The following is a 19575-nucleotide window of genomic DNA, read 5'->3' as shown; positions in this document are numbered from 1 at the left end:
GCATGATGGTAAATGGACCTCCACTTGACTAAACTTAAAATAACTTATGATTCATTATTCATGTTTTCCGCATCTTCAAAAGCAATTCATTAAGTACTAGGACAACAACAAAAAAACATCCTAGTTTATTTAAACTATATTGTATTCTCACAACGTATGAGCTAAACTGGCCATAAATAAATTTATTTTGATTGAGTAAAAAAGTATTTGTGAAGTTTCACAAAAGATATGCAGCTGAAGCAGGAATATCATGGCATATTTGAGTATGAAAAGATTGAAACCTTTAATAAACAGCAAGCATCACAACACAGTACTCTGACAGTATAACTTAATAGGAGAGAAAGTTTTACAAAATGCACTTGTAATGATAGAATCCGATGATCCTATTCACATCAGTAAGAGAATAAACACATCGTGCAGCACTGGTGGCTAAGCCCTCATGTGCCTCATCCCTTAATGCATTTTAGTACAATTTCATTGTGTCTCTTTACTGAAGTGCGGATCCATTCATAGGCAGGAGTTTAGCAGCTGTTTTTCATTCTGATATCAAATTTAGGTAGCAAATGTTAAAGTGTTAAATGCAAGCAGTGTTTACTTCCACATATGCAGAAAAAATGAATCAACATTTAACGCTAACATTTATCAATCAGAGAAATATGGCTGTAGGAAGAATTAATAAAGACCATTTCTGAACTATGTCAGATATGTTTATGCTATCCTGGTGCACAGATTCATGAACAACCATGCACCCAATTTTCATTAGAAAACTGGTAATAAGTATGTCTATCTACATCGGTGCAATGTTGCAGGATCCCAGTCTGTGGTGAGAAACTAAAGTGGCAGCAGGCTCCTGCACTGTTCCATGTAGCAAAACATGCACTTGACATGATAGCAACTGTGACCCATGAGTACAAAGCTTTTTTTCTGTCTTACCATCTATTACCATCTATTGTATGACATGTAAAGATAACATCATATATTATTTGAAGTCATGATCAAGATTTTTAAAACAATCCTAACTAATTCTCCCTAACATAGGGTTCGCTTTTTAAAAGGAGTATGTTCTGGTTTTTGACACTGATCATTTATGAGCACCAGATCGTCTCTCGGCCACGTCCAAAAAGTAGCAGGAGATCTCAGCGACTCAGCTGAAGCAGTTGTCCCTTCTTATTTGGTTTTCTCCGGTGGAACTACCTCCATTAGCAGTTGGAGATGCATAGTGATTGGCCCTGTGGAGTAAAGAAGATCAAGTATAAAATCAGAATTTGCACAGACATGGACTTACTTCTTCAGAACAGAGTACTTTCATCTGACTAGTATCTGCCTTTTGACAATGCGGTGTCTGCAATTTATCTTTATTTACAGATAAACAGAATCTGTTGACAAATTTTAAACATTCTATTAGTTAAAAGAGGGGCCATACTCATGATTTTGCGTGTCCACTTTGCTTTCCAGTAGACCAACGGGAAGTAAAGGATGAGTCCACCGAAGATGAAGATGGTACAATAAAGGTACTCCCACTCAGGCTTGTCAATGATGGGAGCCAAAACGAGGTAGATGGACACCAGGGCTACGATGCCAGCTATGAAGACTGGCACCTTAAGTAGGTTGAACATATTCATACGTTCTTTAATATTTTTCACAGAAATTTGTTATTACTGAAATCTAAAAAGCCCCACAAATGCAGTATCTTGCAAGACTTTGTCCCCTTGAACTTTTTCACATTGTCACATTACAACCATAACCTTCAAGAAATGTTATTGGGATTTTTTAGGGGTTGACCAATCTAAAATATAAAACAATTGTGAAGCTGAAGGAAAAGAAGAAGCATTTTCAAAGGTTTTAGAAATAAAAACTGGTTAATGTGGCATACAATTTACAGAGCCCTCTTTACTCTTGTACCCCTAAATAAAATATGCTGCAACCAACTACCTTCAGAAAACACCTAATTAGTAATTAGTCAAACTGTGTGTAATTTAATTGTATCATATGGTTGTTGCGTAGAGGCTTCAGATGTTTGTCAGAAAACATTTGTGAACACACAGCATCATGAAGATCAAGGAACAAACCAAACAGGTCAGGTGGGAGAACATGTTCCACAGGACAACTCTTAGACCATGTGCACAGGACAACGATCCATTATAAACCAGATTTATTTTTCCGTTTCTCGTAACTAATCTACACAACAACCTTTTAATTGCAATCTCCGTGCATACAACACTAGTCCTCTGCAATTCGCCATCGTTATTGTTGATATCTTCTTCTTCTTTGGGTTTGAAACTGGCGGGCATTTAAGTAAATAAAAAATATGGGAAACTGAAAGAATCATCTCACAACAGATCTCTACAAACCTTTTGTTTTAAGTTTCTCATTGTATGGCTTAGCTCCTCTGTTCTGTATTTATTTTATATATTTCTTTTTATCATTATTTCATGCCTCCTAGTTTGTATTTTGCAGTTATGACATTCTTCATGAGAATTTGTATTGTAGTGTTTCATGTATATTGTTTATATTGTACTGTGCTTTATGTTGTTAACATAAAAAAAAAATCTAAATAATACAAAAAGAAAATGGTCGGCATCCGTTAGGCTGTGCAGGTGCAAAACATTTTCTACTCACTGCAGTCATTATGTGCATGTGCCAAGGTTTCCCCATACAGGAAGATTTCGTTTTCCTGTCTGTGGGACCAAGACATTTGCAAAACATAACACTCTGGAACTTGGTTTCAAAGCATTTTTAAAGAAGAAAAATTATTGTCTCTGGATGTGCAAAGCTGGTTCGGGCATGCCATAAAAAACCTGCAGCTGTAGCAGTGAAAGATGTGGGGCTGAACACTTATACATGCTACACGAGAAAAACATTGAAAGGCATATATTATTATCTGCTCTTTCTGTTGCTTTGTCACATACAATTGTATTAAATACAATGAAATTTGCAGGGGTTTTGTGACAAACTGTGAAAAGGTTCACGATATCGACACTAATGCATGGTACTGTTCATCATTAAACACACTTGCCTGTGGTGTTTAAAACACAGCAACTTAAATCTATTCAAAAGCCTCCAGTAAGCTTTACCTTTACAGGCCTGTCGAACTCTTTCCGAGTGAAACGCATGACGATAAGAGACAGAGCTGTCAGACCATAGAAGGCCCACTGAGCAAAACTGAAGTAGTTTATGAGGGTGTTGATGTCCGAAGGCATAATGTAGAATATTGCCAAAATACCCTGCAATATAAAGCAAGCAAACAGTTAAATATTGTGTTTACTTGAACAACAAGTACTTATGAGCCTTTACACAAAGGATGCTGTGCTAATTCATATAAATAGTGAGTGACAACGTAACATTCTGATATTAAAACATTAAAAAGCAAGGTAAAGTGATCCTGTGGACCATATATAGTCATATAAGGGAACTCAAAACAACACATAACTAGACTTACATTGAATAAGAGAGCAGGCATAGGAGTGTAGCGTTTCAAACTAATATAGGACAAGATCTTCACCATGTGACCCTCTCTGCCAGCTACATAGGACAGTCTGGGGTGGAGAAAAAGTCAAATGTGAACTGATGTTCTATAGATTATACACTTAATGTTGTTAAACTTTTTACACCACATAAAAACATAACTTTATTAAACATGAGGCACTGATTTTGACAGTATACAGCTTTACATGTGCAGGCAGACATAACTTGAAACTAATGTGTCTGTTTTACCTGCCAGCAGTGAAGCAGCTTCCATTGGCAGAACCAAATGTTGAGAAGGCAACAAACAGAGGAACTAACCAAGCCACAGGGTAAAGGACTCTGTCCCCAAAAGTCTATGGATACACAACATAAATTTCTCAGGTGTTGAACAAATGGAGAATTACTGACATTTAATCTAATGATCTAAAAAGGGGGGGAACAAAATCCAAAATCCTGTGGTTGAAATGATGATTAGCTCTTTTTAGAAAGTTCTCATTAAAGCCTTTTAATATTTATATCATACTGTCATGTTGCTCTTTGCTTTGCTGAGAATTGTCCTTACCACAGCAACAGCTGGAGACGACAGCAGTTCAGAGGGGGTCATAACAGTAAAGTACGCAATGTTGACCAACACGTAGCATACAGTAACCAAAGGGATTCCAATAATAATGGCCAACGGCAAATTTCTGTAGCAAAGTGAGGAAAATAATATTAGAAGAGATATTACACTGCTTAGTATTCAACTGTTAAAAGATTTTGATATGTACAATATGTTGTCCATTGTCTCGAAATCAAAAGCACAATAACATTGTGTGAAGCCTATGCGTGTTCTTTTAGGCTTATCCAATTTCAGAAATAAATACTGTACAAGCATTTTGCAAACTATTTCTTAAAAACTTTTAAAGGTGAATGTTTTACCTGTATGGGTTTTTCAGCTCCTCAGTAATGAAATTCAGTTGATTCCTGAGAAAATAGTGGGAAAAATAGGTTTTTTACGACTTAATGAAATTTCGATGTTTGCTCTAGGATAAATAAAAACTCAGTTTAAGTGACAATGTGAATTTATTAGCAAATAAAATGGTATCTATATGCTGTTAGATTAAATCCGGATCAATAGACATATTTTAAAAAAAATAGTCTCAAATAGTCTCTTCTTTTTAAGCATGTCAGGATGTGACATTTTGGACTTTGTTTGTGGTTTTGTATTTTGTTTTGCTAGATGTTTCTTGTTTGAGGGTTTGTTCGTTCGTTCGTCGTCTTCCGCTTATCCAGGACCGGGTCGCGGGAGCAGCAGACTCAGCAGAGACGCCCAGACGTCCCTCTCTCCAGACACCTCCTCCAGTTCCTCCAGGGGGAGCCCAAGGCGTTCCCAGGCCAGCCGAGAGACATAGTCCCTCCAGCGTGTCCTGGGCCGTCCCCTGGGCCTCCTCCCGGTGGGACGTGCCTGGAACACCTCCCGAGGAAGGCGTCCAGGAGGCATCCGGTATAGATGCCCGAGCCACCTCAACTGGCTCCTCTCAATGTGGAGGAGCAGCGGCTCTACTCCGAGCCCCTCCCGGATGGCCGAGCTCCTCACCCTATCTCTAAGGGAGTGCCCGGCCACCCTACGGAGGAAGCTCATTTCAGCCACTTGTATCCGTGATCTCGTTCTTTCGGTCATGACCCAAAGTTCAAGGCCATAGGTGAGGGTAGGAACGTAGACCGACCAGTAAATTGAGAGCTTTGCTTTTCAGCTCAGCTCTCTCTTCACCACAACGGACCGGCACAGCACCCCCATTACTGTGGCAGCCGCATCGATCCGTCTGTCGATCTCCCGCTCCATTCTTCCCTCACTCGTGAACAAGACCCCGAGATACTTAAACTCCTCCACTTGAGGCAGGAACTCCCCTCCAACCTGAAGAGGACAAGCCACCCTTTTCCGGTCGAGTACCATGGCCTCGGACTTGGAGGAGCTGATCCTCATCCCAGCCGCTTCACACTCGGCTACGAACCGCCACAGCGCATGCTGTAGGTCTTGGCTAGAGGGGGCCAGCAGGACCACGTCATCTGCAAAAAGAACAGACCAAATCCACTGGTCCCCAAACCAGACCCCCTCCGGCCCTTGGCTGCGTCTAGAAATCCTGTCCATAAAAGTTATGAACAGGACCGGTGACAAAGGGCAGCCCTGCCGGAGTCCAACATGCACTGGGAACAGGTCCGACTTAGTGCCGGCATTGCGGACCAAACTCCTGCTCCGCTCGTACAGGGACCGGATGGCCCCTAATAAAGGGCCCCCGATTCCATACTCCTGGAGCACCCCCCACAGGGCATCACGAGGGACACAGTCGAATGCCTTCTCCAGGTCCACAAAACACATGTGAACCGGTTGGGCAAACTCCCACGAACCCTCGAGCACCCTGTAGAGGGTATAGAGCTGGTCCAGTGTTCCACGGCTGGGACGAAAACCACACTGCTCCTCCTGAAGCCGAGGTTCGACTATCGGTCGGACTCTCCTCTCCAATACCCTGGCGTAGGCCTTACCAGGGAGGCTGAGGAGTGTGATCCCCCTGTAGTTGGAACACACCCTCCGGTCCCCCTTCTTATAAAGGGGGACCACCACCCCAGTCTGCCAGTCCAGAGGCACTGTCCCCGACCGCCACGCAATGTTGAAGAGGCTTGTCAACCATGACAGCCCTACAACATCCAGAGACTTGAGGTACTCAGGGCGGATCTCATCCACCCCCGAAGCCTTGCCACCGCAGAGCTTTTTAACCACCTCGGTGACTTCAGCCTGGGTGATGAAAGAGTCCAACCCCGAGTCCCCAGCCTCTGTTTCCACCACGGAATGCGTGATGGCAGGATTGAGGAGATCCTCGAAGTACTCCTTCCACCACCCGATAATGTCCTCAGTCGAGGTCAGCAGTCTCCCGCCCCCACTATAAACAGTGTTGGCAAAGCACTGCTTCCCCCTCCTGAGGCGCCGGACGGTTTGCCAGAATCGCTTCGAGGCCAACCGGTAGTCCTTCTCCATGGCCTCACCAAACTCTTCCCAGGCCCGAGTTTTTGCCTCTGCCACAGCCCGGGCCGCAGCACGCTTGGCCTCACGGTACCCGTCAGCCGCCTCAGGAGTCCCACAAGCCAACCACAGCCGATAGGACTCCTTCTTCAGCTTAACAGCATCCCTTACTGCCGGTGTCCACCACCGGGTTCTGGGATTGCCGCCACGACAGGCACCGCAGACCTTATGGCCGCAGCTATGGGCAGCAGCATCGACAATAGATGCGGAGAACATGGTCCACTCGGACTCTATGTCTCCAACATCCCCCGGGATCTGGTCGAAGCTCTCCCGGAGGTGGGAGTTGAATACATCCCTGGCCGAGGGCTCCGCCAGGCGTTCCCAGCAGACCCTCACTATGCGCTTGGGCCTGCCAAGTCTGTCTGGCTTTCTCCTCCTCCAGCGGATCCAACTCACCACCAGGTGATGATCAGTGGACAGCTCAGCCCCTCTCTTCACCCGAGTGTCCAAAACATGCGGCCGAAGGTCTGATGATACGACAACAAAGTCGATCATCGACCTCCTGCCTAGGGTGTCCTGGTGCCAAGTGCACTGATGGACACCCTTATGTTTGAACATGGTGTTCGTTATGGAGAATCCGTGACTAGCACAGAAGTCCAATAACAAAACACCACTCGGATTCAGATCGGGGAGGCCATTCCTCCCAATCACGCCTCTCCAGGTGTCACTGTCGTTCCCCACGTGGGCGTTGAAGTCCCCCAGCAGAATAATGGAGTCCCCGGGAGGGGCACTATCCAGCACCCCCGACAGGGACGCCAAGAAGGCCGGGTACTCTGCACTACCACTCGGCCCGTAGGCTGAAATGATAGTCAGAGACCTCTCCTCAACCCGAAGGCGCAGGGATACGACCCTCTCATCCACTGGGGTAAACCCCAACACGAGACGGCTGAGCTGGGGGGCAACAAGCAAACCCTAGATGCTAGATGTTTCTTGTTTGAGGGATTGTATTCATGTTTATTGCTTTCTGTGTTCTGACAGTTCTGGTTTCCTTTTGCCTCCCAGTGTGTTCTCCTCTCGTCATTAGTTTTCCTCTTTTAGTTGTTAATTACTCAGTTTTTGTCCCCTTTACATTCATTGTCCCTCTTAGCTCTGTTTCCTCTAATTTATCTTTATTCTCCAGTCCCTCCTTTTATAGGTTAGTTTTAGTTACTGTTTACTTTTATTCTAGTCCTCATTTCCTCTGCTTCATTCTCAGTTTGTTCTATCAGTGTTTTCTTTTGTAGTCAGGGTTTCTTTATGGTCTCCTTTTGCTTAGGCCTTAGTTTCTTGTTGTTCTTCTGTTCCTTCCAGTTCCTCTGTTTCCTTTACCTCTTGGTTATTCTAGATTTCTTATGTTTTGGTTATTTTATCTTAGTGGATTGTTCTGCTTAGGTCTATGTTTCTCTTTATTGTTTCCACCTGTCCCTTCTGCCTCCTTGCCACACCTGTTCCCTGTTTCTTGATTACCCGCCTTTGTTCCATTCTGTATATTAGTTAGTTTGGTTCATGTCCTCTGTTAGACCTGGACTCCTAAACTCTCTGTTTTCATCCTGCCTGCCTACCTGTGAGTTTAGCCTTTGTTTTGATTTAAATAAATCATTGTTCTGCCTCGCCATGCCGACACCTCGCCTGCATCTGCACTTTGGTCCACAACAAAAACCTCAACATATGACAAAGCGGGGCTCTGTGGAGAAGAGCTATCAGTACCTGAAATATAGCAAATGGGTCTCTGAGCAACCTCAGTTGTTTATGTCTAAGTCTTGATAAATTATTTACACTTTCATAATTTTTTGGTATTGCTTTTGTTTACACAGAAATGTGTGATCTCTTTTACTCTACTGGCTGTCTTTGCTTGTCTAAACTATCCCTTTAACATCCTCAGACCCAAGACCTGGTTGAGCTGTATCCTACAGGCCAATAGAAAATGTCACTGGTGTAACAAATCCTTATCATCCTTGTATTCATCAACACCATAAAGTGGCCACATGATGTCATTTAACTTGTTAACTTTTCATATTATTGCCTCTTGTGAATTATTTGCATGTAGTTCAGATATAAGAGTGACTCGTCTACAGAAGGAATAGGTCAATAATGTTAACAATATAATTATTAAAGGTTTTAGTTTCATTATTCAATCCAAGTACCTCAAAAGTCCCTTGGCTGTTTTACTGTTACCCAGAAAACCTCTTATTCAGCACAAATGTTTATTTTGTCTTTCTGTTGTGATATTATCTGACTGGCTGGCGTGACAACTCTAACTTTCCGTAAGAGCTCATTAACTGATCATTTTTGTATCTATTTTTCAAAATAACATGAAGTGCTTTAAAGTTCAAAGAAAATCTTTGATAAAAGTTTAACTTTAATCAACCATAAATAATGTAAGAAAATTTTACTTCTTTATAAAGAAATGTGTTTTCCCTCTGCAGAAATATATAATTATTAAATAAATTGTGTTTTTGTCTTCTTCTTGTTTTTGTGCTCTTTTGTACCCATTTCAGTCATTGGGAAATAGAGCTGGATTACTAATAAATAGTGTGATTATATTTAATTGTTTTGATTGATAAATCTTAATTCTGAGACATATCCAGAATATCCTGTCTTATTTAAATGTCCAATACAGTTGTTTCCTTTTAATGGATTCATTATTGCCTGCTAATTTCTGATCAGTTATGTGATAAACAATGAGAATGGATGACACTGATTATATGTCTATAATAATATAAATTAATGTTGCAATCAAAACCATTACAAAATGGAAAAAAAAATTAAGTATTACCATCCATCATAAGCCCAAAGCCCATTATAGAAAGCAAGTCCAATGGCTCCAAAAGACGTGGTTGAACCTTCAAAGGCATTTGACAAGTTCTCTGTATTTCCTGCATTCAAAATAAATAAAAAAAAACACAAATAATTGAGCATTCATAGTTAGATAGTCAAACGAGATGTACTTAAGTTAAAAACCAAGATGATCAGAATGACAGGAATAAAGGGGCCCACCTTGAGCCATCAGAACAATCCCAGCCACCACAATGACAGCAATGATAATGAGTTTGGCAGCCGTGAAAAAGTTCTGCACATATCTTGCTAGTTTGACGCTCAAACAGTTGACACCAGTGATGAGGACTGTGAAGTGACAAACCAAAAAAAATCCAATAACACAAGTGGCAATTATCTTCATGAGCAGCTTCATTAGAAGGTGCTATTTTATCTATTTGTGAAGTTTCACACGAACAACTGAACAGATTAAATAAATATGGATCAAATTTTCAGCAATGTCAATAAAAACCAAATGTATAGTTCAGTGTTTTTGTTTGTGTGCGTACCTATAGCAGCTGCTGACAGGCACTTGATAACCACGAGAGGAGGGGTGCAGTCAGGGTAAAAAGGAGCTGAGGCATATTCTGCAAAGCTAAGAGTGATGATAGCAAATGAAGAGGGTTTTAGCACCATAACAGTGGTCCAAGAGTACAGGTAGCCTACAAGGGAGCCAAAAGCCTCAATTAAGTAGGAGTACTCTGCCCCTGATTTGGTGATCATGGTCCCAAGTTCAGCATAGCAAAGGGCTCCTGAGTAGCCAACACAGAAAGACAGAAAACATAACTTGTAAAACACAGTAATAAAAACTTTACTTGAAAAGGACTTTGTTTTTGTATTTGTTTAGAGCAATCATCCTTAAAGTTAAAGTGTATCAATAACATCAGTCTCATATAGTATTCAGTTGCAAAGAAGCCAAACTGCTGTTTGTGATGATTATCCAGCTGCTTTACCATTTTTTATGCCTATATACACATTAACATTTCCCACCCTGTTCAAGGACAAAGTCCTTTTCGTTATTCAGGAAGTTTATACTCAAGAACCTGCCATTATCCAGAAACGATTAAATTTTATAATCATCATAAAACCATCACAAGTAAAAATAGTGTTGTGAAACTGTTGCATAATTCATCTTCATAAATACATTGATTTTGTTAAGGTTTCTGCATGCTTTGGGAGGATCAACATTTGGTTCTGCACACTTTGGGAGGGACTTTATTTAATATTTTACTAAACTTCCTCTAAATGAAAGTATCAAAAAGATAAAGTAAGATAGTTGGGTTTTAAAAACAAAATATTTGAAGAATCAAACTAATTCTTAGCAAGAAGACATCATATGGTTATTTGCATGTGAAAATGGTGGAGTTTAAATGACCCAAATAACTATTAAGAAAAAAACTGCATTCTAAATGTCTTCATCTATGGTCAAAAGATGTTAAATGGAAACAGAAAAATGATCAGCTTCTTTGGAGACACCTTAATCTACAATCAGAAGTTATCTTTTTGACAACATTGACCCAAAACAAACTATATTTACTATTAAAGCAACTATAAAAATGAAGACTTTTTTAAGAGTTAGTGAAAATGAGTAGGGGGTTGAGGAAATGCTAAAGGCAAGGGCTAAAGCTTTAAAAGTCTTAGGATACACCTCATTTCATTCCATAATATTAGCAAAGACTCTTTAGCTTCTATATGAGGTGACAAGGAGTAAAGAACAGTCCACTAAGCCTCTGGTTTTGACAGGCTTGGTCAAGGTCAGTGCCTGGGACTATGGTCTTGACTCATTTATTTCTGGTTCCATAACACTGCCACAAAGTAATAAAGTTTTTATCAGTTGTTTTCAAATTTTTGGTGAGTCACACGGTGATTGTAGAACCATGTGTCTCTTTCTGAAACACACTTTTCTGCTAAATCCTTTCATGCTCTGAGTATCTGTGTCCATTTGTGTCTCTGTACTGTAGATTCAGACATTTTATATGCAGTGACTCTACAAAGCATATACAACCCCCTAAACTGTCAAGTTTTTGAGAGTCTGATAAATAATTTCCCAAGCTTTTCAGTCTTTATTATGACATATGTCCTGTACAGGTTAACTGAGAAACTGTCAGTGCGGAAAAATAAAAAAAATTAAAAAGAGGCAATAACCGGGTTGCATTTGTATGCACACCCTCAAACTTCTACTTTGTTGAAGCGGCTTTTTTATTCAGTTTCACCCAGTCACTCTTCTTGAGTGTACTCCTGGGGTTAATAAATAACAAATCTGATTAACCCAAAATTCATATTCAATAAACCTTTTAAAAATAGCACCTTTTAAGCAGGTATTAAACATAATTGTCATTAAGCCAACATTTCTGAAATAAAAATGCTTTTTCAGTGGTCTGACGTAATATTGTAATCTTACGTCTTGTGTTTTCATTATTTGTAAGCAGAAAATCTTCATAACTAACAGGAATAAAGCCTTGAAAACATAAATCTGTGTGTACGTATTCCCAAACTTTTAAATAATGTGGTAATTTATTGATTGGGTCTGTATATTTTATTTCTCCCAGTACTCATTATTGCTCATTGTTTAGCTGAAGCCATAGTTTGCAGAGGGGTTACAAAGGCTAAAAATTATCTCATAATAACAATTGGAGAAAATATGGGAATAAAGTCAGAAAACTAGATGTTTTGGTGAAAGCACAAACAGAAGGTGGCTACTATTGCTATCAAGAGGCTCCCAATCAAATTGAATGAGCTGCAGGAATTTCCAGCAAGTTCTTGTGTTCTAACCATCTCCTGTTTTCCATATGTGTTTGGACTAAGGAGTAGGGTGAGGTTAGATGACCTAACAATTGATCATCAGCACCTTTCCATTGCAAGGCTTCAAACAGGCTGTTCTTAGACAGAAGTAGTCCCTGAGCTTAGAGTTTCACAGAGTGTCATCAGCAGGTTGCAACAGAGATACAGAGAAACAGGAATAGTCAGAAAGGCATAGAAGTAGACGTCCTTCGGTCACAACCCACACTGATGACCACTTTATGGAGAACAGTGCCATGCTGAACTGGTTGATGAATGCCTCTCAACTCCAGGTACATTTAAGGGAGATGAGAGGCACCCAAGTGTCACATCAGACCATTTGAAAACCGTTTACATCAGCCTGGCCTGTATGCAAGATGACCTTTAAGGGGACCTGACCACACCAACATGAACAGGCATCATCACGATAGTCTTGCATTTTCCAGGGAGAATTTAGGCTGGACAAGGGACCAGTAGGCCTCAGTGCTGTTCTCTGATGAAAGTGGATTCACATCGAGCAAAAATGATGTTAGAGATGTGGGGTGGGGGCTATGCATCAGCAACTGTTGTCACCAGACGAGCCTTTTGTAGTGGTGGTGTTACAGTGTGGGTAGGTATGCCAAGGCAATGCAGAACTGCCCAACTCTTTGTGAAGGGTACAGTGGCAAGCCCATACCTGAATAACAACACCAATTCAGTCGTTGTGCCCCTGCATGAACAACACAGGTCTAATTTCATCTTCATGGACGACATTGCTCCAGCTCATCGAATTGAGTGGCCTGCAATTTCTCCAGACCTAAATCTCATAGAAACACTATGGGATCATCTTAGTCGGCATCTAGAGGCTCGTAACTCTGTAATCCAGAACCTCAATGACCTGAGAGAGGGATTCCATGACTCAGTGGACAATAAGTCGACTTGTGAACAATATGAGATATCTGATGCTTAAGGACACATGACACGTTGTTGCGACATTGACTTTTTTTGATGTAGTATACCCACCACTGTTGTTGGCTTTTGTTTCAATAAATTGTTTGAGATAAGGAAATCAACATTGCATGCTTTTAACTAAGTGCCCTATTTTCATCTTATAATATCACTGTAGTGTGAACATTTTAAGTTTTCCATAAATTTTACCTGAAAGCCAAAAATGCCTTACCTTTTGTGAGTAGTGTATCTGGCACAAACAACACTGCGTCACCAAAAAACACACACAGTGAAACATTATAGTAGCACCATTGTGACCTAAAGTTAATTATTTATCAGATGGAGCTGGACAATTTGTAAAACTCAAATTTTAAGCTGTTCCAAATGCCAGTCTGTTTTGACCTAATACCTTCAGGTGTGTATGAAAGATGACAGTGAAGAAGGGTTTCATTTTTCACCATACCACTGTGTCCAAGCACACATCAAAATCAACAGCTTAAATATTTCACCAGAAAAGGATTAAAAATTTTTAATGGTCAAGGACTTGTGGAATTTTCTTATCAAAGTGGTCAAAGTGGGTAGAAGTTGACTCATAACAAGAGAAAATCCGGACTTTGCCTTTATAAGTTTTATTCAAAGGCATTCAGCGTTTGAATGACTCTGTCACCGAGCAAGTCAGTTGAGCAGAGCCCCGATCAACATTTACACACAGTATTTATACCAAACATGACAGTGTTATCTCAACTTCAAAGAGTCTGTGTTTTGTGACCCCAACCTTTCTTGAGTTCAAAGGTGACAAGGTTATCTAGGAACAGACCTAACTGCCCTTCCTGACATCGTCCTAAAAGATGGGCCTTAACCATTAAACTTCTGATAATGGCTTTTACAGCTTCTTCCTCTTACACAGATGTTCTGAGGAGTAAGATAAAAAAGGTCATACACTGTGGAATGCTTACTGCAAGGATTTCCATCACAGACTCCAGAACTAAGCCTGACAGGAAATCTCAGTCACCTGATGGGGGTGTTTTCTCGCAATATGAAAGATTTGGAGAACTTTCACAAGGTAGAGTGGGCTACTAGACTGTTGCTGAAATTCACATTAAGATGAGCTTTAGCAAAGTATTAGTTTAAGGCTTTGCTCACTTAAGCAACCAGATTATTGCAGCCTTTGTTATAATTTTACATATTCCTCCATTACAGATGTATTTGTTTTTCATTTGGATTTTGCAAGATTCAAATGACATTAAGACTGAAAAAGGTTTGGAAATGATTCATGATGGTGTCAGTTTTCAAAGTCTTAGAAAACATGGGTTTTTGCAGGGGTGTGTAGACTTTGAGAGCTAATGTTGTTACCTCGTTTACAAACTGAATGGGTCATTATTTCGAGCTAAACACACTAAAAACGTGGGCATTTTTTTCAGACCTGAAGCATCGCCCATTAAAGGTTCTGAACTTTGCATTAAATTTAGAAAACACAGGTCTGATCTTACTGTATGTAAAACACTAAAAGACAACATGTAAATAAAAAAAAGAAAATTATTCGCAGAAGACTATAATACACAATCTTGTCTTGATGTGAAAATAGACTTCTTTGGCCAGCCTACAACACTGTCCCACTCAGTGTAATGTAGCATTTCCAATGCTTCAATAGAAACCCCTGGATTTAATCAAGCCCAAAACACAGTGAAAACTGCTCTTAATAATGGGATTGTTTACAACTACACAAGACTAATGGTAAACTGATGCATCTTTCTGAACGCTGTTCTCACCCAGCGTGGACAACACTCCACAGGCTGTCCAGATGAGGAGGCAGGGACCCACGGCTCCAGAGTACAGCAATACTGATTTAGGAGAAATAAAGATCCCTGAGCCAATCATTGTCCCCACGATCAGGGAAATGCCACTCAGCAGACCAATCTGAGCAAAAACAGAGTAAAAAAAAAAATCTGTGACTTTTTCAGCAGCAAAATTTATCAATACACCAGTTGATTCATGGGAAATTGTAATGTTTGCATGTTCCATTACATAATTTAGGTTGAATATTCAATGTATCTCAGCACATGAAAAATAAAAAATGAAGAAATGTCTACTGATTGATTAACACTAATGATTTACCACATTCCAGCTCTAGTTTGTTTTCAGCAGAGCTGCATTGCATTGTCTGAATAGCTCATCAGAGATAAAGAAACCCTGCTATATATGTAGATAGATAGATAGATAGATAGATAGATAGATAGATAGATAGATAGATAGATAGATAGATAGATAGATAGATAGATAGATAGATAGATAGATAGATAGATAGATAGATAGATAGATAGATAGATAGATAGATAGATAGATAGATAGATAGATAGATAGATAGATAGATAGATAGATAGATAGATAGATAGATAGATAGATAGATAGATAGATAGATAGATAGATAGATAGATAGATAGATAGATAGATAGATAGATAGATAGATAGATAGATAGATAGATAGATAGATAGATAGATAGATAGATAGATAGATAGATGATAGATAGATAGATAGATAGATAGATAGATAGATAGATAGATAGATAGATAGATAGATAGATAGATAGATAGATAGATAGATAGATAGATAGATAGATAGATAGATAGATAGATAGATAGATAGATAGATAGATAGATAGATAGATAGATAGATAGATAGATAGATAGATAGATAGATAGATAGATAGATAGATAGATAGATAGATAGATAGATAGATAGATAGATAGATAGATAGATAGATAGATAGATAGATAGATAGATAGATAGATAGATAGATAAAACACACACTTATGAGGTCAGACACTGATGTTGATCAAGAAGGCCTTGCTCACAGTCTAAGCTCTAATTTATCTATCGGGCTGAGGTCAGGACTCTGCAGGCCAGACAAGTTCTTCCACACAATGCTGAACCATTCAAAGTTCCTTTCCCTACAATTAAGGGACTTAGCCTTACTCATGAAAAACAGCTCCACACCATAATTAACTCTGCACCAAAGTTGACACAATGCCGTCAGACAAGTGCCCTTCTCTTGTCAACTGCCAAACTCCGACTCATATTTATGTTGTCAGACAGATAGGCATGGTTTGTCACTTCAGAGAACACATCTCCACTGCTCTAGAGTCCAGTGTTGGCACTTCTGTTGAAGACTGTTGTTAGGTTTGCAGCACACCATCAGTTGTGTTTGTAGAACATTTTTCTGAGTTTAACTTCAATTACATCTGAAACAACAACTTTTCTGCATTTCTTCTTTTGCAACAATAAACACCACACTCAAACACTAATGTCCACAAAATGTATCTCAGAACGGTGGGAGCTTGGAGCGGCTGGACAACCACACTGAGCCAATGACTGCTGAGTTAATTTGCAGAGACACTTGTTGTAGCACTGCCTGGTACACAGCTCTTGGTCCCCCCTTACTGCAAAAAGGTACAAATGATGGGATTCTATGGTGAGAACATCTACTGCGCCCCTTTCTCAGAGTACAACAACACTCACATCTTTTTGAAGCACTGTTGCCTTCTCAGGTGGCTCTTCCTCTGAGTGGCCAGTCTTGTCAGCGGAGCCATTTGGTGAGGCTTTATTGATGCTGCCTGCTTCCATTTCTGTGTAAAAAACAAACAATCAACTGAAATCAGATATTAACATAGACTGTATAAGACACTTATCTATTTTTCCTCAATCTTTCAATTTATTTGAATGTGCTAGAGTAAATGTCAGAACAATGAGCAGGTGACATTTTGTAGCTAATTTTAAAGATTTTTTTCCAGTTTTTTGGAGACATGACCTGTGGTCTTACTGAACTCAAGTGCTGAAGCATTGGTTTTCTGTCTTTTTTAAAGCATGTGTAAATATCTGGTTTCAACTGCAACATCAGTTATGTTAACAGACACTCAACTGTTATACATGTTTGTCACTTAAGTCACAAGGCCAAATTAGGTTTGCAGGTAATAATGTTTCCTACAACCTGCAGTAAAATCTTTCAACTAGCTAGAGCATGACCCCACAGTCACATGCAGAAAACAAGGAAACAATAATGAAAAGTCCACAAAAAAGAAAAATTATTTGCATTGTTAGTTCTCAATAAATGTCGATTTTATTACAAGGTATTTAGCTGAAACACTGTATCTATAGAACCTCTAAGAGGTGGGAATCTGAGCTTCAGGCTGGTTGTTGTGGATCAGCTCAAAGGAGGGGGGAACGTTTAGCTTTGTCAAGAGAATCAGTCTTCAGCAAGCCTGGAACAATCTTTTCCTCTGATTTAAAGCTCAAACTTTATAATAACAGTCACAAGTAAAGATTTTTTTGCCTTGGTTTAGTTTATTCACACATCAGTTCAAACAGAATTAAAGTCTATATATATAAACTTGTTTAACAAAGGATGGATGTGTGAAAGGCTCACCCCAAGAAACATGTTTAAAACTCTTTTATAAGGAGTGTTCAAAATACAGCAACATACAAACAGACAAATAACATCCAGTATTGTTAGATCAGTTGGTAAAATTGAGATATATCAGCAAATAAATGTGCAAAACTAACACAGATAAATAAATATATACAATAAACAACATTGGAGCACCAATCAACTCCAAAAGTAACCTTTTTAATTTTATCGGTACTTCTTAAAACGTAAGGATGGAAGATGTGCTGCCCTCTGCTCAAGCTGCTACAGTGCAACTGGCTGTGTTGCTTTAATTTTGTTCTTCCCAGCAATTTAATTTTTGTTCCTGGCTGTAAAGGTGTGCACAGCAAGCTTTTTGCAGCAAGTTTGTTAAAAACTTTATACATTTGGGCACGGCGCTGGTGATGAAAGGGGTTAAGCGCGCAAATAAGGAGCATTTTTGTAGGCAATGGTACATGTTGCACTTTAGAATGGAAACTTTGAGCCAGGCCTTCTTGTACAACATCAGTGTTTAACCTCAAAAATTAGCCTTATTTGTAAACCTTATTTCCAAAACTCACCCTAAGCCTAGTGTGTGCTTTGATGTACTAATGTATGCAACAAGTAAAAATCAGATTCAAATAAGTTGTCCTTTTTTTAGAATTAAAGAAAAAATAACTCTAGCTGTAAAGTAATATTTCACCCACATTGCTCTTTCAGCACTAAAAATGACTTCAGTTTGGAATTAAAATGTCAAATATATTTTCTCATCTTAATTTTGCCACTTTAAAACTGTGATATTACATTCTGTAAGTTCTAAAAACAACAAAACTAAATTGAGTGTCATGCAAACCTTGGGAGAGACATTAGAGAAAAAATGTTGACTTTTCTCATCTATCGAGATAATATGTAACTTCACAGTGTGTTAATGTATAATCAAACAAGTGATTGACTGGTAAAGAAGTAAAGAACATCAAGAATTATGTGTTTAATGTGCTGCCTGAAAATTATTTAACTGTTTAACTTACTTATTGTTTGAAACCCCTTTAGTGAAAGTCCATAAATGTCCACAGCAGCTTCTTCAAAAACCTGCAGCCAATGATGTGAGCAAATAAATGATGCTTAGCCAAGTTAGGTGAAGGACAGCAGGCAAGTCCGACCTGAGAGAAAACCTGAAGATCCATGAGAGTGAACACACTCCTCTGGTGGGAGGGTCCTAATTCTGATTGGTCATCCTGGGTAGTCCTGAACAGAAAAGGGTGGATGGCTCACAGCCAAGTAGAAATTCATGAGTTATTGAAATGCACCAGTAAAAGCTCAGATTGAAGTATCCAAAGAAAAACTGTTTGAGCAAGAGTGCCTGAATATACCTTATAACAGAACAGTATAGAAAAGGATAACAGATATTAGTTCTGCAAATACAACACTATGCATGCATTGCATTTTTAACCATATTTTGAGGTTAGTATTGCATCCACATTATGTGGAGCCAAAATGTCAAGCCTTTTTTACACTGAAAACCCTGAAACACTTCCTTCCATTTCAGCTTAAATAACCAGACCTTTTCACAATGCCTCTTTGATAAAGATATTTGACACCACTGAAGCTTGCACATTTGTGTGTGTGTGCCACATTGCCTTTTCCCTTTGCCCAGGTTTCATACTTTTTTTTTCTTTTTTAGAACTGTATGCAAGTCAGAGAATTTGACCCTGCAATGCCATAACTTTTTCCTGATTGGACTGTGGTTTTCTTTTCTCAAGGCAACTTATTATGTCTCACACCCTCCATTTCTGCTACCTGTATGACACCCTCTCTTTTCCAATGGTTATGGTCAATCTGACAGAGAGAGGTATCCCAATCGTTGTGGTTTTTAGTATAACAATGACCATCTGTGGGCTCTAGATGGACAAACTGTCTACTTTTAAGGTTAGGCTCAAAACTTTCCTTTTTGATAAAGCTTATAGTTAGAGTGGCTAAGGTTATCCTGAGCTATCTCTGTAGTTATGCTGCTATAGGCTTAGGCTGCTGGAGGACATAATGACCACTTTCACCCTCTTCGCTACATTCTCACACTACTCTCCAATTTTGCATTATTTGCTGTTATTTTAGCTTTTAACTTTGTTCTCTCTCTTTTCTCTTCCTAGAAGCTACACCTGG

General features: G+C 39.5%; 1 protein-coding gene across 1 annotated transcript; it reads right to left on the bottom strand.

Annotated features, from left to right (window-relative positions):
- Nucleotides 1–258: 258 nt before the first annotated feature.
- On the bottom strand, nt 259–18603 carry slc7a9 (solute carrier family 7 member 9). The gene is made up of 13 exons (XM_047364108.1): nt 18447–18603; nt 16536–16642; nt 14788–14935; nt 9823–10065; nt 9497–9622; nt 9276–9375; nt 4384–4428; nt 4028–4151; nt 3715–3818; nt 3440–3536; nt 3075–3224; nt 1424–1598; nt 259–1229 (listed from the first exon to the last, which is right to left on the bottom strand). The coding sequence occupies exons 2-13, from the start codon at nt 16638–16640 to the stop codon at nt 1168–1170; spliced, it is 1479 nt and encodes a 492-aa protein (XP_047220064.1). The 5' UTR covers nt 16641–16642; nt 18447–18603; the 3' UTR covers nt 259–1167.
- Nucleotides 18604–19575: the final 972 nt, after the last annotated feature.

Source organism: Girardinichthys multiradiatus, chromosome 4, assembly GCF_021462225.1.
Source record: "Girardinichthys multiradiatus isolate DD_20200921_A chromosome 4, DD_fGirMul_XY1, whole genome shotgun sequence".
Taxonomy (NCBI): Eukaryota; Metazoa; Chordata; class Actinopteri; order Cyprinodontiformes; family Goodeidae; genus Girardinichthys; species Girardinichthys multiradiatus.
Note: the sequence above shows the minus strand (reverse complement) of the source record. Positions and strands in the feature narration are given on the sequence as shown.

Excerpts from the sequence above, each read along its gene's own strand:
- slc7a9 (XM_047364108.1), bottom strand. The coding sequence starts at position 16,640 with ATGGAAGCAGGCAGCATCAATAAAGCCTCACCAAATGGCTCCGCTGAC. Across the intron at positions 9,376-9,496 it reads GATTGTTCTGATGGCTCAAG|GAAATACAGAGAACTTGTCA; the intron begins GTGGGCCCCTTT and ends TTTTGAATGCAG. Across the intron at positions 3,537-3,714 it reads AGCTGCTTCACTGCTGGCAG|ACTGTCCTATGTAGCTGGCA; the intron begins GTAAAACAGACA and ends TCTCCACCCCAG.